The 22,408-nt window shown below is 39.8% G+C and overlaps 3 protein-coding genes across 4 annotated transcripts; 2 read left to right on the top strand and 1 right to left on the bottom strand.

The window, feature by feature from the left end:
- Window positions 1-903: 903 nt before the first annotated feature.
- On the top strand, window positions 904-10,148 carry LOC127641230 (tumor necrosis factor alpha-induced protein 8-like protein 1). The gene is made up of 2 exons (XM_052124062.1): window positions 904-1,154; window positions 7,889-10,148. The coding sequence occupies exon 2, from the start codon at window positions 7,894-7,896 to the stop codon at window positions 8,452-8,454; it is 561 nt and encodes a 186-aa protein (XP_051980022.1). The 5' UTR covers window positions 904-1,154; window positions 7,889-7,893; the 3' UTR covers window positions 8,455-10,148.
- A 2,577-nt stretch (window positions 10,149-12,725) lies between these two features.
- LOC127641210 (uncharacterized) lies at window positions 12,726-18,426 on the top strand. 2 transcript variants are annotated; one of them, XM_052124034.1, is made up of 4 exons: window positions 12,726-14,342; window positions 14,942-15,516; window positions 16,591-16,665; window positions 17,869-18,426. In XM_052124034.1, exons 1-2 carry the CDS (start codon window positions 13,509-13,511, stop codon window positions 15,428-15,430), a joined length of 1,323 nt encoding a protein of 440 aa, XP_051979994.1. In that variant the 5' UTR covers window positions 12,726-13,508; the 3' UTR covers window positions 15,431-15,516; window positions 16,591-16,665; window positions 17,869-18,426. The 2 variants fall into 2 exon arrangements, with proteins under 2 accessions (XP_051979994.1, XP_051979993.1); XM_052124033.1 differs by lacking the exon at window positions 17,869-18,426 and having other exon boundaries at window positions 16,591-16,705.
- Window positions 16,513-21,724, bottom strand: LOC127641211 (myeloid-derived growth factor-like). Its single transcript, XM_052124035.1, has 6 exons — window positions 21,488-21,724; window positions 19,771-19,821; window positions 18,830-18,891; window positions 18,449-18,530; window positions 17,830-17,902; window positions 16,513-17,204 (listed from the first exon to the last, which is right to left on the bottom strand). Exons 1-6 carry the CDS (start codon window positions 21,635-21,637, stop codon window positions 17,125-17,127), a joined length of 498 nt encoding a protein of 165 aa, XP_051979995.1. The 5' UTR covers window positions 21,638-21,724; the 3' UTR covers window positions 16,513-17,124.
- Between the last annotated feature and the right edge of the window lie 684 nt (window positions 21,725-22,408).

Genomic DNA, 22,408 nt, shown 5'->3' with positions numbered 1-22,408 from the left:
GTTGAGCAGATTGTGATGCTTTCCAGAGGCAAAGAAGGGACGTGTGCTATCTGGGAGCCATTCTGAAAGAAACGTTATAATTTAATCATTTGTAAAAAGATTTGGTTTGGTTTGGTCCACTTTCTATTGTGTTATATTGGTTAATGCTGCACTGTGATTTGATCCACACGGTGGCGCTATCGGGCTGCTTTACATCCCGTCATGACGCTGCTTTTCCCTTCACTTATATTGGGAAACTAATAGTATGAACATGGATAATCTGTAATAAATGCATTTACCATTTACCAAACGAATTTTATAATGGCTCTCTATGAAACAAATAACTAGATTGTTTATGTTTATACTATAAATGGCATCTTTTAAATTGTTTCCATATGTGGACGCAGGTGTGTTTTCAGTCGCTGGAGGATGTTTACCACTAGTGTTTATTTACAGAAACCGGATGTTTATGAATGGCCCGGGGAAAACAGGTCAACAACATCCGGGCAGGACACTGACTGGAAATGCAATCTCTCTTGTACTGTTTTATTTAGCGGAGTATTCGTGCAAAAAGCCCAAATAATACATAAACACAGATCTCAGGTAACATTTAACATTCAAACGCCAACGTATTTATGTCTTATTCAGATAAACAGCCCAATAAAACGTCTTAAAAGTCGACAGAAATGACAACAATGTTAAGGTACTAGAGTTTCCCTTCATTGTTTAGAACAGAATTTCCTCTGGGAAATTTCCAGCCTTGGATTTTCACAGGGATAATGACGGGAAACCATGTAGGGTGCTGAACAAACGGGTCTCTCTCTGCTCTCTGATTGGTCCGCTGGGAACCCAGTCGCGCGCGTGATTGGTCAATCAGAACGTCAATCACCGCGCGCTCTGGACACTCATGTTTGAAACTTTTCGAAAGGTGGAGTCCGGTTACAAACTCGTAACCAAACGCGAAAAGAGGGAGAAGAAAACGCTTCAATTATTTACACCAGAGCCCGAGAGACAAATTATAAGTTGTGGACACATTTAACTGGCCTTATAAGAGAGATTTAATTCGTATCCATGCAGTTATAGGTTGGATTTTGGCTGTCAGTGCGTCTAAATGGACGTTTGAAGAACGAAAGTTAAACTTTAGTCGGGCAGTATCCGGTTCAAATAAAGGAGAGGTGAGTGAGTAATCCAACTAACATTTATTCTGCATGTTTTGCATTCAGTAGCACTTCAAAAGTATTTATTGTTTTTCATTTTATGTATATCAGAGGATATGAAGTTTGTTTTCAAGTCTGCAAATAACTATTTACTCCATTTACTGTATTGATTGAAATTGTATTATTGATTGATTGATTGATTGATTATGCATGCATGCATACAATATTACATGTATATTAAGTGTTGTTTCTATAATGTCCTGTTACTTATGCTTCTTTTGCATGTACACCAGGGAATAAATATGGACATTCTGTATATGAGTATAACCTATATTGAAATGTGCTTCCATTGCATGCATTGACCAAACACAAAGAGTACAGTGTAAATCAGCGTAAACAAATATTTAAGATAAAAGCCATTAATACTGTGCAAACTCTCTATATGTAGCAGGCCGGTAACCCATTGGCAGATACAGTGGGATTTGACCTTTCTTGTCTAGGACATGTTTGTCTGACCTTTATTATGGCTATCAACTGGCATTAATTCTATGCAATTAAACATTTTGATCAATCCTCAAGGTATGTACCTTGGTTGAAATGGGTACTTTAGAGTTGTGACTTGTGTAGTTGGATTCAATTTTGAATATAAAGACCATCAAGATTTCTTGATGCATTGATGACGACTCCAGTTTCTTGTGTCTTGAGACAGCGGTTGAAGAAAAAACCTCGTCCATGTCTTCCATTGGTTGACAAACACATAGTCCCGCCTGGCAGATATATTGGATTATCACTAAACTTTATATTCGATCATGTAGATTCTTCAATGGGGCATATATGCGTACTGTAGATAGCCGAAAGTCCTCACGCTAATCCTGTGGGAGAGGCTGATTTTCATAATGAACGTCCCTGTCTTTGATCACCTTTTAGTCGAATTAAACCCTTATATTTCCAAATTGGTTCATGCATTATTAAACATTAGGACTATATTGTGGAACCATTGAATAATTCATGGCGACGCAGGCTTGGATCCATGTGGCCAGAGAGACAGTGAACTTTTGGTATCATTGTATTTCAACCCCAATTCCGAAAAAGTTGGGACCGTATGAAAAATGCTAATAAAACCACAAATGAGTGATTTGTAAATTATATTCACCCTTTGCTATATTGAAAGCTCTACAACTACACATTATATGATGTTTTACCTTGTGAATTTCATTGTTATTTTTAAATACAGTAATTTCAAATCAAGTGATTGCAACATGCTCCAAAAACGTTGGGACAGTTGAGTGTTTACCACTATGAGACATCACCATTTCTTCTAATAACACTTATTGTGCATTTGGGCACTGAAGACACACGTTTGTTAAGTTTAAATCCATTGTGCAGGTGCACAATTGTACAGGGTCTTCATTGCCAGTAATGCGCCACACATTATCAATTGGAGATGGTCAGGACTGCTGGCAGGCTAGTCTAGCACACGCACTCAATGCTTATTCGGCCAGTATGTGGTTTGAAGTTGTCCTGCTGAAAATGCCGGGACGTTCCTGGGTGCTGGATGGCAGTATATGTTGCTCTAAAATTTGTACATATCTTTCTGCATTAATGGTGCCGTCACAGATGTGCGAGTTACCCATGCCATGTGCACTGACACACCCCTAGCCCATACAGACACTTGCTTTGGGGCCTGACGCTAATAACAGATTGGATGGCCCATTTCCTCTTTGGCCAGGATTCAATCTCAGATGAGAGTGAGACCAGAGAAGTTGGCAGCGCTTCTGGACAGTGATGATGTACAGCTTCTCCTTTACACAGTAAAGTCTTAACTTGCATCTGTGGATGCAGCGGCGAGTGCTGTTGACTAACAATGGTTTACTAAAGTTGAGAGCGAGTCCAGAGAAGTCGGCAGCGCTTCTGGACAGTGATGATGTACGGCTTCTCCTTTACACAGTAAAGTCTTAACTTGCATCTGTGGATGCAGCGGCGAGTGGTGTTGAGTAACAAAGGTTTACTAAATTTATCCCAATCCCATGTTAAGATAGTGATGTCTGAGGGATCAGAAGATCATGCACATTCAGAAGTGGTTTTCATCTCGCCCTTTACGCACCGATGTTTGACCATACTTTTAATAATATTGTGCACTTTAGAGGGTGAAATGCCCAAATTCCTTCCAATTTGTCTGTGGGGAACATTGTTCTCAATGTGCTGGATTATTTGGATCTGTTGGCAAATTGACAAGTCTTGAATGATTCTTGCTCATGAAGGACTCAGCTGTTTTTGGAGGCTCCTTATATACTATAACACGATTGCCTGTTTAACATCTCCTGATTCACCTTGTTATTTCAGTAACATTTTTATTAGCCTTAAATTGCCCCTGTCTCAACTTTTTTGGAGTGTGTTGCAATCATCTGATTTGAAATGACTGTACATAAAAATAACAATGAAATTCACAAGATGAAACATCATATAATGTGTAGTTGTACTGCTTTCAATATAGCAAAGGGTGAATATAATTTACAAATCACTCATTTTTGTTTTTATTAGCATTTTTCATAGTGTCCCAACTTTTTTGGAATTGGGGTTGTATATTGCCATGCACCCTACAGCAGGCAATGAGACTGCTGCTGTATTCCAAAACCTAGTGAGCTCCCTACGTAGTAAGCATTTTAAGGCACTATATGCGTGAGAACGTAAGAACGCTGTTCCTGACGATATTTTCTTTTGGCCAAATATTTCATCAAACAGATCCTTCATCGACAAGGCAATCCCATACACATGTACATTGAGATGATCTCAAAAGTATCGATAAACAAAGTTAAATCTAATATAAAAAAAATAAAAACAATTTACCCAATATTTGCATTTAAGTATTACATGATTAGCTCGGCAATATGCTAACCTCAAAGTCTAGTAAAATCAGTTGTGAGTTTGTGCAAAGTTTGTATAATGCGCGTTGATGACTAAATCCTTCCAAATTGGTCACTAATGAGCTCTCTTAAAGACATTCATGCAAAAAGTGTCTTGAGATATCGAACCGGTCTCTGTGACCGCTCTAGGCTCTGTAAACGGCAAACAAAAATGTGTCTGTGGACAATGACGCTTTCTGCGTCTCGATCATTTTGCACATTCTCATATTATTGTAGTTGCAACAAATTATTGAGGCTTAATGCCATTTTTAATACAAGTTGTTCATAACAGTTGTCAGTTGAGGGTGCTATTTTGCATCTGTTGTTTTTAACAACCATTTCTGCTCTCAAAAAAGCTTGTTTTGGTATCTCTGGAGTTCAGGAAGTGAGGGCGTGGCTAATCCAATGGCATAGTCTTGTGGAAGTAGAACGGCTGAAATCGCTTTCAGCTACTTTAAGCCCAAAACATACTCAATGCAAGTAGGTGAACACAGACGCTTCTAGCTAAGCAAGCTCGGTTTCTTGTGTTTTTGCGTTCCTAAATGTGTCAAGTACGTATTGTATTCTCAACATTGCCACAAGGGGTGCTATAGTGAGAGAAATGTGAACTGTCCACTTCAACTGTGAATTTTCTCTTTCGAGTCAACTATGCAGTTTTCGAGTCATGGCGGCACAGTTTGAAGAGGATATTGCTGGGCAAGTAAGTTCAAGTCAATATATTTTTAGCAATAAATAATGCAAGAACGCCACAGTAATGCAAGAACGCATGCTAAGTATGTACGCAACCAGATGCTCTTAGGCAATGCGGTGGCGAAGCACTCGCATTTGCGTTCCTATACTTGCGTAGAGACTGTTTCAATCTTTAGAAGGCAGCTGCCCATGTAAGTAGTGGATAGCAAGATAGCTCCCTTATTTTTTAAACCGAGCCAACATGTCAACTCCATGCAGCACTGTGACATGAAGAGCATGTCATATAGAGCTACTCTGGTTATGTAACCACACCAAATGAGAGCGAGTTGTTGAACAAAACCAGATGACAGAACTGCTGCTGTTGCACACTGTGATTCCACCTTGCCGGAGTACAACCCTGAAAACAGATGCATTGAACTCCTCAAATACGCTAGGAGTTTGGACACTGGCCCTTTTGTTGGTCTTACCAGCTGCAGGAAACCTCTGAAGCTCGTTTCTTGTTTCCTTGAGGCATAGGCCTAATTATTGGGGAGGGCGAAAGGGAGAGTGGTTGGGCGTCAAGGGGGTCTATTATACCTGGAGCGAGCTATCTGTTAGCATTCCTCATTTATCTCAATTGCAGTTGCTTGACTAGCGCATGTATGGTCGGAAATGTCTTAGCCTTGAGTCATAAGTCACATGACTGTATATCCTATATTTGAATCAGGGGGTCAATGTTTGACTGGTTAGCTTGAAGCTGAAGTGTGCAATTACTGCGCTACTAGCACGACCAAATGGAATTGCAAAAATAAACATCGTCTTCAAACAGCTTTCCTGAATAATCCTCCCACCTGCTATTGGTGAGACAAACGGATAATCCCACCCCAAATTCACACTATTGGTTGAGTCAGTGTTGCTGTGTCAGGCAGTTGGGGCGCTCAAACAAACAAAGTTTTTCTAGACACTCGAAAAGTTCCCTTATTTGAACGTCATTGCGTTGACTGTTCTAAAGAGTACCATTGAGCAGTTAGTGTGCATGAATCGCACACGTCCGTATGGGTTCACGGTCAATATAATATACTTTGAAAGCCTAGAGTGATTGACCGTGCACTAAATGCAGCTGTACACCGAAAAAACAATTATAAGCTAGCCTTTAGGCAGTTAGCCCCTGCTGGAAGATGCCATGAATTCTCCATTTTGTACAAAAAGCATGTTTCCCCATTGGTTCCAATGCCCATTTATTTTGAACGCAATACACACATTTAAAGTAATTGTTGTGCATTTTTTGCTGCATTTTTTTTCTTTCATATCTCCAAAACATTGGACCCTGGCAAACAGCTATTACCTAAGACATTTCACATTAATGCAAAGTGGTTGTCAATGGAGAAAGGTACTTTTTGCCACAATATGTTTTTGTACTATTTAGCCTAACCCTGACCTGGTTGGTGTGGCCTACAGGTCAAATCAATCACTCACTCCTCTTCACACCTGAGATAATCAGTTCAGACAGACAGTCTACAGTCTGAAACCTTATGTCCTTAGTCATAGCCCAATGATGTCTGGTGTTCTCCACAATCGTGTCGAGTCCTCAAGCATGGAGTATGTAACCCTAAACCTCCAAGAAGATGAGTGTTGGCTCCTGCTTGATGGTGAGAAACATAAAACTACAGTTTCTTTGTCCAATCGTGAATCAAATGCCACGAGGGTTGCTGGGATAGTTGTGTACCACAAAGTTGTTCATTTCACACTGGTTCTCGAAAGTGTTGTTCTAAAGAGTACAACAACAGCACAGTCTTCCATTGTAACATTAACTTTAATGTTTAGTTTCTTTTCACCCTTGTAAACCTCACCACTAATGATAATGTTTGAGAGCTGGTCACTGCCCAGTGTTGCTTGGAAAGCATTCAAACATTGTATTCAGCTGCCGCTGGCAGAGCGAACCCAGAGAACTTAGACATCAGAAATGAGACTTCATTCGTATCAATATATCCTCTATTTTTCTGAGCATTTAGAGTGCTGGTAAATGTTTTTAGACTCATAGCAACCTACATAAATAGCCAGGGAATCCATTTCCTCTGAGACAATGTTTCGAGTGGCCAATGTATAAGATGTTTGTCATCTGTTCTGTGGGAGTATTTGGACTGCATTGAATTGTTTGTTGCGAAATGCATCTATGATTTAGCATGATGGTTGAATATGACAATCACACCTTGTCTGTTTCTCAAATGATTTCCCTTTGATCCTGGCAGATATTAATAAGAGGCTAGGCAAAGGAGGTGTAATCCATTCAAAACAACCAAGGATATGGCCTAGTTAGAAGTCTTGCTAACTGCGGATACTGTCTCGAGAAAAGTTTCCCTGGGAAAAGCCACATCAAACATGCTGTTTTCAAAGGAATGCAAATGGCAAGTTTAAGTTTAAGACAATGTTCTAGAGAAGCCACTGGTCTCTGAATCACTTCCTAATGATTTTGCTGGTTTACTTTTGCAAGAGTTCACCATAATGACCGGTCAGACGTGCAGTATTGAAGCAATTCTGTTCAATGGAACATGTCCCGAGGGAACGGTCATTTTAAGAAGGGGAAATTGTCCTGTCAGGCCTGTGCAAGACTTAGGAAGCCCATTGTTTTAAGCTTCTAAAAGTGTAGCTTTTGCCGTGTGAGAGAGGAAATGCTTGGATGCCATATTTAAATGTTGCTCTATTGTTTATTTACATACAAAATATGTAAATTGGCCATTGAGTCTGTAAATGCTGGAAGACAACTTGCAGAGGGAGTACCTTGTAAAATATAACAATAAAATAAAGTGTATAGTAAAACAACCGTTCATTAAAAATCTCCTAAGATTTTCGGAAGGTCTTGAAGGTTTCGGACCATATTTTTGGACCGTATTAGTGGAAAATGCAATTTCTAGATGTTATTGGATGTCAAGATGTTACTGTCTTCATGTTTTAATGATAATCTTGTTTAATTTATTATGTTTTGGCTTCAGATGGGAGTCAAATGTGTTTTCTATATACAGGACACATCCAGACGAAGCCTTCAAGATAAACATCTGTTGTCCTAATTTGGATGCATGACTCTTGTTTGGAAAATGCGAAACCGCTGCTCTGTTTTAAGCTCACTCTTTTGTCTTTTGTCTGAAAAGCTGACTGTTTTTTTTGTTTGTGTCTCATTGGTAGACATCATGGACTCTTTCAGCACGAAGAGCCTGGCCCTGCAGGCCCAGAAGAAGCTCATGAGCAAGATGGCAACCAAGACGATGGCTAACCTCTTCATCGACGACACCAGCAGCGAGGTACTAGACGAGCTGTATCGAGTGACCAAAGAGTACACGCGCAACCGCAAGGAAGCCCAAAAGATTATTAAGAACCTCATTAAGATGGTGGTCAAGTTGGGCGTCCTCTACCGAAACGGTCAGTTCAACAACGAGGAGTTGGCGCTAGTCGAACGATTTCGAAAGAAAGTACACACTCTCGCCATGACGGCCGTTAGCTTCTACCAGATTGATTTCACCTTCGACCGTCGCGTCATGAGCAATCTACTCAACGATTGTCGTGAACTGCTACACCAAGTCGTCAATCGCCACCTCACAGCAAAATCTCACAGTCGTATCAACCACGTTTTCAATCACTTTTCCGACTGCGACTTCCTCGCGGCGCTGTATGGACCTTCGGAAGTTTACCGTGCACACTTGCAGAAGATCTGTGAAGGAGTCAACAAGATGCTGGATGATGACAATCTTTGACCACTAACTTCTGTCTCATTTTTTAAGGAAGTGATCCGTTTATTTGAACATTTCTCTTTGTGTTTTTGTGCCCTGTTAAAAGAGCAAAGGGCTACTCTTGAAGTACGTTTGGTACCTTGCTTCTCGACAAGATGGGACGTTTAATGAATTTAGAAGCTCTCGAATGTATGTTTGTCCTTCTAATGGAACATCTTTCTCTTCAACCATCTGTAGCTCCTATATTTTTCAAGATGGCTGTTTACAGCGTGAACTTAATCGCCCCAATGCAAGTCTTGCTTGCGCTTGTCAAGGGGTTATTTGAGAATGCAGATTGTCTTCAAGTTCAGCCATCAGAGGTAATGAAGGAAGGCTTTCAGCTGACCATTTGCAAACCTCTTTGATGCCGAGACATTTAACTGAGGAAATATTTTTCAAGCACTGCGAAAACGAAATGCACTGGGGGACGTCTATGAAACTTTCATCTCTAATTTTAGGAAATGAGTCTGGCTGCATCGCTTTTATCACTTCCTGTTAAAACACACATTTCATTCTGAAACCCGAAGGCTTCTTGTTATGTCTGTCCTGATTCATCTTCAGACAGGAAGTTGACAATGTTCATATTGTGAAGGATCAGACATTTGTGATTTTCTTGGTCATATAGCAGTTTACGCTCACCCTATTTTCATCGGTCCACTTCATACTGCCTCACTAATGGCGGAGGTCTTTACCACGATGCAGTTCCTTACCAGGGAACGAAGATAATGCACGTTACAAGGTTTCGCTGTACTACCTTTCAACATTCGTTTGTTAGCGGTTTTAATTAAGGATTTAAACATGAATGCATACATGCAGTAGCTGAGCCATTATTTCGGTTTATACATCACCTCTGATAGCTAAAAGTTCAAAAAATACAAAAACCGTTTGCACTTGCAATGGAAGTAAATGGGTCATATTGTAGACTTGCCCCCCCACTGTAAGTGGAAACCGTTGCAAACACTTTTAGTATGTTTTTAGAAGTACAAGTCCCATTTTTCGGTGGTAACAAACTACTCCTTTAATGCCAATTCTAGTGTCTTTTTACAACATGGCTAATAATGAAAGAATCCCAAATTTAGACCTCACATATAACTGTGCATTTCAATCTGGGCTGCTTAAAAGTATTTTTTGGTGTAGACGAAGCCTCTATAAGGTGATTATTTGACAGTTTATGGCCCCTTTTGCATTTAAAAAACGTTTTATTTTCTGTATGTATGCACTTATTATCGTCTTGCTTTCTATCTTACGTCTACATCTGAGGGTTGTTTGAATTTGTTTTGATTTCTTGTGAATAGATGTTTTAGTCCAGCTCAAGCTTATAAATAAAGGATTGAAAATAACAAACGTCGAAGGAAATATGTAAACTTGCGAGTAACGTTGACGGCAGCGTAAGCCATAGCTCCTGATTGGTTAAAACCTCTCAGGGTTTGGTCTTGCATGCCTTTTACACTTGGTGTTTTGAGCCAATTTGAACAGATTTAGGACCATTGAATGCATTCTCTTCCTTTACCTAAATATTAAAGGACTGTTTTTCAAATTGCATGTCTTTATGGTGGAACCAATTCTTGTCAATGTATGTTGTCGATCTGTTTTCTAGAAATGATGTATATAAATACAGTATGTGTGTGTATATAAATGAATGTGTCATTCTTAAGGAACTCTGTTTCTGTTTTTCTTTAACTAGGTGAAGTGGTGTAGAAGTGTTAGTAATGTTAGCCTGTCTGTCTTGGATTAATGTGTGCTAATCTCTTTGATTGTTTGCCACACAAAATTGTTTCTATTCCTAAAGCAAGTCGTTTTCTTTCCCCGACATGGATTGTAGATAGAAAGATAGACTGCAGAATGTCTAAAAGTCTTTAAAACTATCTAGATGTTGGGAGTCAGGTCATATTTCAGCCCAAAATTAATAGAAAAATGTATATTTACATTTACATTTATGCATTTGGCAGATGCTTTTATCCAAAGCAACTTACAGTGCACTTATTACAGGGACAATCCCCCCGGAGCAACCTGGAGTTAAGTGTCTTACTCAAGGACACAATGGTGGTGACTGTGGGGCTCGAACCAGCAACCTTCTGATTACCAGATTACCAGTTATGTGCTTTAGACCACTACACCACCACCACTCCGTATATGTTTTTTTAAGGAAAATTGAGACTGTTTATTATTTTTTTTTGCATTGTAATTAGAAATGCGAAAAAGACCCCAAAGTAATTGCGGTATACTGATTTAAAAATATTTCAGGTTATCTTGAACCTGGAATATTTCTTTAATTATCTTAATTTCACAATGCATAATAAATAACTCCTTATGCTTTATGTGAAATCCTATCTTGACATGCTTTTGTGAGATTCACCGGTATACATTTCATATTTCTGTAGGGAAAGGATCAATGTTTATCATGTGGTATCTGTAGAGAAAGGTAATCTGAATTCTCCCTGCTTTAGTCTTGAGCTTGAAACCATTTGCAGGGATTTTCACAGGCCCGACGAGTGCGAGACAATATAAAATGCGTGATGACACACTGGTTTCATTTGCTATTCTGCTCACGTCTGGTTTCCTTTGCCGTTCTGACACTCAGCTTCCATTCTCTATGCTGATGCTCGATCCCCTCCGGCTGATACCTGAGACGTGACAGTTACCTGGGACTCAAGTTTTTAAAGCCGGCAATTTCTTTTTTGTTTTTTTCTCTTTGCTTTTCTCTCCTCTAGAGGGTCCTCTTGGGATCTAAAACCTGCAGTATTTGTTTTCAGTTAGAAGTAAATGCAAAAAGTTAATCAAGTCCTACAATACAAGATTATATATAAAGGTGTGTATATATATATAAATTGCTGTTCTGCACGTCTCTCAAGGTTCAATTACAGAGCCTGTTGGATGGGTTTTATAACCTTATTTATGCTGATTGCATTTATTGGAAGTGGATTTCCTGAGTTATTAATAGCTAGCGATGACATCAAGTTCGACCTGATCACCGCTCAGTCCCTGCACACCTAACCTGCAACATGCATGACTGCCTTCTCGATTGCCCTTCAGTTGTCTTGGTAACAGCTGCCAACCATCTGAACACCAAACAAACCAAAAAAAGAGAATCCCATTTATAGAATGTTACAATCAAGCTTGTTTAAACTTGGACTATGTACAGTATAATTGAAATTCTGTATGGAAAACCCAATGTTGGAGCTTAATCGTGAGTTTAAACACTCGGCAGCTGGTATAATGGGGTCTGCGAGGCTGTGTGTGTTATGTAGTGTCTGCAGTCTTGACAGGTAACAGTAGTCACTTGTCCAAACTGAATTTCAAATGAGCTGCTGAGCATTTTTCCTGCTATTTATGGCTCTCGCTCAGCACGAGTGACGGCTCAAAGCGCTGTGTTTACCGTCACTGCTGTAAGGCATCTCAAGTCAAACAGAAGGCCCTCTGACCACCGCTCGGGGGCCGTTAGCTCTCCAGAAGCCACGTGGACGATAACATCCTGTGGCAACCTTCTTTCATCAGTAACGTTTTTAACACAAACTTTAAAAACCATTTACTTACCTTTACGTGTTCCAAACCTGTATGGCATGTGGAATACAACATGACATGTTAGACAGAATGTTAGCCTCTAACTAGCCTGTTAGCAAATTGTGACTTAAGACGACTATTCTCCTTTTTTATCCACGGAGAAAAAGTAATGGGGATTTGGAACGCCATTTAAAATAATTCAGGGTTTTTTTTGGGGGGGGGGTGAACTATCCCTAATGTCATAGGTTTGACTCCCAGTTAATTTGGATGTAAGGGCTTCTGTATTGAATGTATTTGGTCTGGTTAGACTTGAACCAAAGACTGTGTCTTTGTTGCTCTAATGAGTTCAGAGGGTAAAATTCTGACCTTTCTCAGAGTAATCGGTTAGTTTATGTGGAAATGAGAGAAGAACTGAAACCAAAAGCAGATGAGAACTACAATGGTGAAAGTTACCTTTTGTTACCTTTCAATCATGGGTTTGTTGAATAGAAATGTAACAGGACTGTGTAACCACACTTGTGTGAAATATAGGCTTCTGGGTGGGTCACGTTTTTGAAGCACTTCCAACAGATTGTAGTTGGGGTGCAATTTGTTGATGTTCATAATTGTCTCTTAACTTTTGTGTTTACTGAAACTTTAAAACTACTGTTGATATTTTCTGTAGTTGTTAAAAATGTGTGTAGATAAAAAGATCATATATTTTGTATTGATATAACAGATTTGATATTCTACAGGTTTAAAGCGTAATTATTGAAGAGTATTAAGTGATACATCCATGCTGCAGTGTGTCAGGTTATTAATTTTAAAGTCACATCTTTATGCATTTTAAGGGACTAGCCTTGCATGTGCTGCCCCATCAAGCATTGGCAGGAGAGTCTGCCTCCCCCTGGCATCCCGCTATGAAATCCTGGGTGTAATTGTAGGGTACTGAGGCAGAACAAGAGTAATCAGATCAGTCCTGAGAAAGAGAGCATACATGGAGACAACACTAGATTAACACCCCCCCCCCACACACACACCACTAACACCACATCCCTGATTAAATTACGATGAGATCCTGCAAGTAGGTAAACGAGAGAGAGAGAGAGAGAGAGAGAGAGAGAAAGAAAGAGGAAAATCTGTGTGAGGGAGTGGGAGGAAGAATGAGCCAGAAAGGGTGGTAGCGCAGTACGAGCGAGGGAGCGAAAGCTTGAGAATGGAGACAGGGAGTGAGGGAGTATATGGCAGGAAGCGTGCAAAATCCAGAGGAAAAGAAATGCAGGGAGTTTGATGGAAAACGGAGGACCTCTGCAAGCGACAGGACAGCAACAGCAAAGTCAGAGCGAGAGAGAAAGGGGGCATAGGAAAAAACACCAGGATAACATCAGTAACAACCCCTGGGAGGAAGCGATGAATCAGAGGGTGGGGGTCAGAGTGAAGAAACATGCAAGAGAAAGTTTGAAAGTAGAGAAGATGCAAAATATCATCTGGTGATGACGAGACCTGGACACTGGAAGGAGGGACACATCCTCTTAAAAGTCTCCTCCTGAGGCCACAGCATGCTCCCAGAGACTAAACGACCAACCACGCTAACCCGGTTTCAGTTACAAAATGGATTACAAGCTCAGAGGGATATGGGCCAACAACTGCCAAGACCTCAAGCGGACCTCCTCGCCTATTTGGGGAATGGGGACTACATAATGAACACTTGTGGACCAATGCATGCAAATTCCTCCTCCAATGGATACAATCACACTTCTAAGCAACGTCTAGCCAACCAGGGGGGTCACGCACGACTAGACGTGGCTGGACAGGGCAGTCAGGCAGAGTTAACCAGAGTGCTGCAACATAACAGCGTCTCTGTGAACTCCAGCTCGAGAGAATGCAGCCTTGTGGTCCACCAACACCAGACCGAGCCACACCTCTCCTTGAGGAAGTGTGTTCTAGACTCGCCAACACAGTTCAGGGGTCATGGAAACTGTGGAGCGCCTGTTTGTGTGGTGGTGCAACAATCAGGCTCTGTGAGAGGGCCCCTTATTAAGAAGCGACATGCATTGGACTGGACGGAACCCTATGAAGACTGCTTTGGCGCTCACAATTCAACCTTTAAATATGAACTCTGCACTTCTAATGGACAGGGAGCTTTAAGTAGATCGTTGGGACACCGATCGCAAGACTTAAATAGACCCAGTCCGGCACATGAAGTTATGATCTCTACCAAAGATGCCAACAAACCCAGTATTAACCACCAAACGAAAGTTGCCCAAGAGGGTCTCAATGGACCAGGAAGTGGGAAGACACAAAGAGCGATTCAGGACCAGATTGAAAGAGTCATGGTGAATCTTGAGGAGGTTCTACGTGGCCTGAAAGAGATACATCTGGAAATGAAGGAGGTAAAAGTTTTTTCTTTACTTTGGCTTCTGCTATACTCTGTGGGGTTGGAGGTTAGCAGATGTTTCACATATTAAGTTAAACAAAGGATGCCATTTAAATGTTCTGTTTAGTTAAATCCTTTTAAGCTGTCCAAACTGTTAACTATCCATCAGCTGTGGGATAATCTTAATGTTCATACTTCAGATAACACGGGACCATAAATTGTATATATTGTTGCATTTATTTTCATATCAATTTGACTGTTTATAGAGTATCTTGTATTTATTGTATACTGGGGATTTTTACCACCACGAGGGGATAGTGAAAGTTTAATGCAGAAAGGATTGTCCTGGTCTGCTCCAATTAGCAAATGTATTCTATGTCGAAGAGGAGCGTTGTCCTAGATGAGACAGGGAGCAGCTGGAAGGAAGAGCCACTGCCTGCTTTTAGCCTTCTGCCACAGTTTCATAATCTTGTAAACTAGCTAGTCGGCACTCTTGCGTGAAATGCGCCCTGATTATTTTGCCTTTGAGACCCTTGGGACATAGTACTCTGTTTCAAGGAACCAGAAGGGGCATTTACTATAAGTATACAAGCTTTGCTTTTTCCTGGGATTTAGGTGGTCGAGCAGATAGATGTGTTGACGGCCGGCATTGACATGGGTGAAGAGGAACCAGGGGACTCTTTCTGGGGATGCCACTCGAGTGCAGTGGATACGGGTGTATGTGAGTTGGAGTCATCAAGACGTGGAATCAACGGGGAGGCGTCCTCTAATGGGGCACACTCTGACAAGCCACCATTCAGTGTAAAAGGCAAAATAACACTTTGTTCATCAAGCAAAGCCCATCCTTCACGCACAAGAAACCCACCAGCATACCCCAACAAAGATCAAGGGCTTTGCGATACAAATCAAAGACAAGAATCAACTCAGGAGATGGTCGCATCCCAAAGAAACGAATCAGCGTCTGTGACAGGACGCAGGGGCCGTAAGCCCCCTCCTTACCCCTTTGCCAGCACAGTCGGAAGAGTGAATCCTAAAGCAAAAGACAAAGGTCAGAAAACGCCACCTTACCCTTTTAGACGGAGACTGCTCTCGACTATTGTTTGAGCGGACAGTGGCTTCAGGGCACAGAGCAGAACACAACACACTATCTTTGAAAGAAGGCCGTATACAGTGTGACAGGCACCTTTATGGTAAGTTTGTTCTAGAGACCAGAGCAATTTATTGTGTGTAAAATCTCTTAGACTGCGACTGAAGCGTGTAATACCTTTTCTCTAAGGGTCTATAAAGACAGAATCATCATGTACTAATAAATCTAGATGGCGACATGGTTTCGGCTGACTAGTGACCACTTAGAAATACTGTGCGTCAGAGGTAAGCTGACAGTGGTAAGAGATTATTTTCTAGACTTGGATGGCATCTGGATTGGGAGGCAATCACAATTCCAGTGTCCCTGATCTCTCAGCAACCCCCATCTGTGAAAAGATTATTTTTATTGCTGTCCAAACCCTTCAGCCATTATCTTGTTGCATTGACAATATAAATGATCAGCCTTAGTTCATCCTTACTGAGGACAATTTACTGAAATCGCAATGCAAGTGTGTGGCACTTGTGATTAAAATATAAGCATATCTTAACAGTTACTGCAAAACTGAATTAACAATTGCAGGGTAATCTTCCAGCAGTATGTCTCCCTCAAGTGTGCTGTAATGCTCATTTCAAGCTCTTTAAAGCTGTAGGACTGCAAATTTTCTGCATTCATTTCATTTTAAACGCTTGAATGCCACAGAATCTGTAAATGGCCTTAAATGACACGCTTTCGGATCACAAATTGCTGAAAATGAAAATGAAGCAATGTTGTAGAATCAGCCATAGTTGGGGATCCTTTAATCTGTAGGATTTGTTTGAATTGATCTGGAACCATGCAAAATGCTCATATGTGAAAACATCCTTTTGCAGATGTTTTTTTTACAAGCCCACACTAATGCTATAGATGTGTGCAGAATTGTAAACCATTTTGCCATTCACAAATATATACATATCCCCTGCAACTTGCATGTTTATTAAATATTTTGGTTAATTTTGTAATGTTTTTAGCCAAGTGAAGTGCTTATGCATACAAAAAAAGTAATTTGATGTCAACATAATTACTTTTTCTTATGTAGCAAATTTGAAGAAGGACAGAAACCAATATTCAACAGATTTATTAAAATCTCATTACATAAGTTATTGGAATAAAGTAACTGTTTGTCTTTCCTCCACCACAGAAATAATAAAAGGATTCCGACATACCCCAAAGATTTTGATGGATTTCTCATGGAACACCAGCGTAAGACCAGAAAGTAAATATCTTTATTCTCGACAATCAGTTTTGCAGGTATGAAGCCAAAATCAGGCTGAAAACCCTAAACCCATAAAGAGAAATCAAACTACTGTTCTGAGCTAACTAAATGATTTCAATGAGAAGCCTTCATATCACCTCACTTCCTTAAGAAAATATGAATAAATGTACAAGTAAAAAATTGTCAACAATATGTATCCTTTATTTATCTCCAGTAATAGACTTTTTGTGTGTGTGTGTGTGTCTAACTCCCTTATTATGATCAATCCAGTTCTTGGTCATTCACAGTCTCTATAGAAGCTGTAGGAAATCTCTGTAGTATTTGTTGCAGGAAGTGCTATCTTCACTTTCTGTGGTCTTGATTTCCTTGGCTTATGTTAACCGTTAAAAGGCAGAGCTTCAATAGCTGTCAAACGACCAATGTCCTTGTGCGATTGGACATCCTTCAAGGATCAGCCAGTCAGAGTTCATCGTGGCGTGTCCGACCAATGACAGTGAGCTTTGAGAGCTCGGAACGGAATTTTCCATCTCTGTGGGTCACTGGAAAACAATAAAGATGGCATGTGTCAAATAAACTAGATGGAGAAAAATCTAGAACTAGGGGAAGAGGGGTTCCTACACCTTTTGACTATTGCATTTCCACAACAGGGCAGGTACTAAGATGCAGTCTTTGGGGTGAGCAAATGGTCGTCTCTTTATTGGACTGGTAGAAGGGTGGCACAAGTTTTTGAGGGGGCACAAGGAAAATCTGAGCCCCCTTAGATCCATTTTGATCTTTAGGGTAGGCAAGTGGTTCTCTTTATTGAACCAGGAGAAGGGTGCTAGAAGTTTGAGGGGGCACAAGGAAAATCTGATGGGCATTGCCAACATTAGACCCATTTTGATCTTTAGGGTGGACAAGTGGTTCTCTTTATTGGACTGGAACAGGGGTGCCAGAGGTTTCTGAGGGGGCACAAGGAGTTTTACAAAAAATATATATATATATATATATATATATATATATATTGTTATTATAAAAGAGACGTTATTCAAAAAATGTATATTCACTATAGAAATGCCTATGACTTTTAAGATATTCTTTTCAGTCCTGGAAAACGTACTTTGGCTTGACCGTGGGAACTATGTAGAGGGTAGTAATACTAGTGTAATGTGGGATAAAAGTTACCTGTGGACTCTGACACAATGTACTCTTCTTCTTTCAAAGGTACATCCCTCTGTCCACCCACGGCTGTCTGGGACTGAGAGAGAAAAAGATGGAGGAATAAGTGACACCAGACACTAATGAAGCAGCTGTGGGCTGAATAATAAAGATCCTGTCTGAGAAAACGCGAGTCTATGGAGCACTTGTTTCAAACATGCTTTTGAACTTCTGCTATTTACACAGGGGACAAGGCCACCAGCACGCCAGTGTCAGCTCACTACTGAGAATTTCTATTTAATCTAAAGATAAAGACGTTTTCATGAAGTCTTGAATTGCAACACCTGCACACAAAAGGCTGACTGCTTTTGATCTGAGAGTCGATGAGCTTTAGGTGTCTGAAATAAGGCTTAATATGAAGCAAATGTCAAAATCTCGACTGACGTGATATCTTAAACATGCTCTGGAAATATCTGATGATTCTTTTTATGTGCAAATTTAAAAAAATAAAACGTATGTCCTGAATATTCTCAATCTTATAAATGCACGTTTCTTCATATTAAGTCATGTATTCTGTAGATTGCTGAATGTTGACAAGTATTGACGGGAAGTTTGAAATGATTTGATGAGTTAATGGGATACTTACAAATGCGGTGGCGAACTCAATCTTGGCTCCTTTTATCTCGGCTTTGAACTGGGTGAAGAACAAGTAGGACTTCCCTTGGGGCCTTTCATGAAAATGATAGACAAAGATCAATACTGTTCTCTCTTTCATCTCTAGCTACACTACAATGTTTGAAAATATAGACAACTGAGATTAGATTAGCTTGTCTGTCTGCATAAACCACATCTTTAGTATGACAGGATTTTGTTTTTGCAATGGGGGGGTTACTGACCCCACCTAAGAAGTGACCGATTCAGATCTAGTGTTCAATTCAGTCCAATTTGCCAATCAGTTCAACTGACTCATTGCTAAGAACTGCATCAATTGAGCTATTAATTATAATAAGAGTATTATTAACCTTACCTCCATACTGAACAGGAAAACAGCTTGTTGTCGTCACTTAGTCCAACACTCATTTGCCATTGCTACAGGGAACAAAACACAAAGGTAAACACACTGAAGTCTGAAACTGTGCTTTTAGAGTTTATGGGCAATTCTGTGAAATCAGGAGGTTTTACGACATCACGTAACTGCCGTGTCGTGACAAACGGCTTTATGCTATAAACAATGGTTGACGTTGTTTAAAAATGCTTGCAGATGGGGGGTCTGGGTATCTCAGCATGTACTGACACTGACTACCACCCCTGGAGTCGCTAGTTCGAATCCCAGGGCGTGCTGAGTGACTCCAGCCAGGACTCCTAAGCAACCAAATTGGCGTGGTTGCTAGGGAGGGTAGAGCCACAAGCTATAATGTGGGTCTCTCTCTCAGTGGGGCGTGTGGTGAGTTGTGCGTGGATGCTGCGGAGAATAGCGTGAAGCCTCCACAAGCGCTACATCTCCACGGTAACATGCTCAACAAGCCACATGATAAGATGCACGGATTGACAGTCTCAGAAGAGGAGGCAACTGAGATTCGTCCTCCGCCACCTGGATTGAGGAGAGTCACTACGCCACCACGAGGACTTAGAGCGCATTGGGAATTGGGTGTTCCAAATTTGGGAGAAATAAAAATGCTTGCAGCTGCAAACCTTATGAGGGTCAGATCCCATTGTTTTCCTTCCTTCAATAATATACATCAAAGGTCGAATTGCCCCTCAGCATAAGAAATGATGCTGAATAGTAATTAATACATTGAAAATCTAGCATTAGTACTACTACATAATATAATGTGACAAATATTGATGTTGAATGGTATTTATAATCTGTGAGCTGTGTTCAACTCTATATAACTTATTGGCCTACAAATTGGCTTTAAACAAAAGTGTGTATATATACACAGACAAAAAACAAGAAATTTGTCTCACCTCATTGGTTCCTCCTTGAGATGCGTATGTAAAAGTGCATTCATACTTTTTCTAAAACAAGAAAGAAGACTGTAAACAGGTTGAGGACGTTAGGCCATAAATGTTTACAAATTTATCAAACGAATCTACTGAAGACAAGACACAGAATTCAAAGATGTCGACCCTTAAATTAACCATGATCACCATAGTTACCATCAAAATACTGCTGGACTCTGCTAGCTTGGTATTAGTCACTACTGTTACCAATAAAAGTCAACAACATGACCCAGAAAGAGATCCCAAATGAAACTATCAAGGTTTTACAGTAGATACGATATAGTATTTTGGCAAAAACTATGATTAACATGGTGAATGGTTGAAAATTTGGAAGCTGTTTTTCTAAGAGAACCCTTATAGTTAGTTCCCGCCAAAATACCAAAGTATCTACAGTTACTTTCACCAGGGGCGTAGATTCCTGGGGGAGATCAAAACAAGCAAGTACAATGCGGGATGCAATTTGTCCCATATTTAAGCTGGTCATATGGCGTCATGGTGTAATAGTTCCAGACTGCCAATTTAACACTGATATATGTTGGAAAATTTGCCTACGGTGAGTAAGGAACCGTCTGAAAAGTCCACAAATGGTGGTAAAAAAGTGGACTATTTTTCTATATAAATGTTCAATAAGACCAAACAATGTATGAATGCAATCATAAAGACAGGTACAGGTGAAGGAAACATTTAAAAAAAATAATAAAATACATAAAAAAATATATAAATATAAACCATTATAACCAAGTGTATACATAAATAAGATAAAGGCAAATAATCGAAAAAAAATTAAATATATTTTTTAACATATAAATGATGCATTTTCATTTACGTGTCCCTTATTTTAAAACTTCAAAAGTAGCAACCCTAGCTGCCCAATGTTCAACACAAATACGTCCTTGACTGTCGCTAAAATAAAAGTGAGGTAACTAATTCACTCACACGTCTATTTATTTGATGTGTGTGTTTACATCTGGAGATGTATTTTTGACGTTGTTTACTCATATGATACGGTATGTCAATATATCTGATTTCAATAAGACATTCAGCAGATGTCTTTGATACGATTATGAATTAATAAATGTTTTAAAAAAGATCTAATTTAAGACGTTTAGCATATGCTATTTAGATTATGATGCTTTCCAGATGAAAATATCTTAAACAGTGTGGTATCTTGGTTGTTAGCCTTTTATTTAATTGCATATTTGTGCATACACCTGAAAGTGAATGGTGACTGAGGATGTAAGTCCCCAACCAAGTTAGCCTATCCTCTCGTTTTGAGTTCTACGGAAAAAAAACCTTTTAATTTCATTTTTGGCGGGAATATTAATTTAAAACGTAAAACTCCCGCCGCTAGAAGGCGCGCTACGCATCTAGTGACGCTCCTGCAGTCCAATGAGAACCTGACGTGTGGACTTGTTTAACGCGTCCATTGGAACGAGTTTGAACAATATTACAGAGTACAATTGAATTTTTAACACACATTAAAATGTAAAAACATTACAGAGAACGAGTCTCAAACGGCTGTGTACAGAGCAAATCAATCAGGAAAATGACATTTATAATTATTCAATATTTATATATATATTTATATATATATATTATATATATATATATATATATATATATATATATATATATATATATATATATACATTATTTCTAAACATTAAGACGGTTCACTAACCATTTTAGCAGAGAAAGTGTGCACAACTCCTCCTGGTTTGACATCGAAGTCCAGTGTTTTGGTTCTGTCAGCAGTGCCGCGCGCCGCGGTCAAGAGCGCGCACACCACAAGCAGCTTTATGCAGTAATATATGTGATGATCGCGTGCCATGATGCTTTATGAAGATGAAAGTTCTGCTGCCGTTGTGAATGAAAAGCTGCCAGCACTTTTCTAGGACGTTCTTCTTTGCATGGGTGATATAATGTGGTAAGAAGGTTTGAGCATCTAGTGGACTGGAGTAAAATTACAAACTATATGTGTCTGGACAATAAAGTAAATATGAAGCTATTTTGAACACATGGTAATTAATGATATCTGTAAACTGTATTTTATGGAATACATTAACCTAATGATATCTCACAGTTTGGTCAGGCCTAAACAGCACAATTCAAACATGCACAATGTTCATCCCAGATGTGACTTTTTTTTCTTTTGCAGAACACAAATTAAGATTTTTAGAAGGATATTTCAGCTCTATTGGTCCATACAATGCAAGCCAACAGGGTCCAGAACTTTGAAACTCCAAAAAGCACGTAAAGGCAGCATAAAAGTAATCCAAATCTCCATTTTAACTTTTACATTCTTCTTCTTGTGTTTTTGGCGATTCACATTCTTCATGCATATTGCCACCTACAGGGCTGGGAGGATAATTTATGGTAAAACAGGACTTAAATATTGAACTTTCACCCCACACCTCTCACATACAAAGTCATGGATTAAACCACTGGAGTCGTATGGATTACTTTTATACTGCCTATTTTGAGCTTCATAATTTTGGACCCTGTTGACTTTCATTGTAGGAATTTTCGTTTTTGGGTGAACTGTCGCTTTAAGGCTGGCTGAACTCTGGGATGTCAATGGATGCTGTTGTTTAGGAGTTTT

The sequence above is a fragment of the Xyrauchen texanus genome, chromosome 50 (assembly GCF_025860055.1).
Source record: "Xyrauchen texanus isolate HMW12.3.18 chromosome 50, RBS_HiC_50CHRs, whole genome shotgun sequence".
Lineage (NCBI taxonomy): Eukaryota > Metazoa > Chordata > Actinopteri > Cypriniformes > Catostomidae > Xyrauchen > Xyrauchen texanus.
The sequence above is the reverse complement of the archived record's forward strand: the minus strand, read 5'-3'. Positions and strand labels throughout refer to the sequence as shown.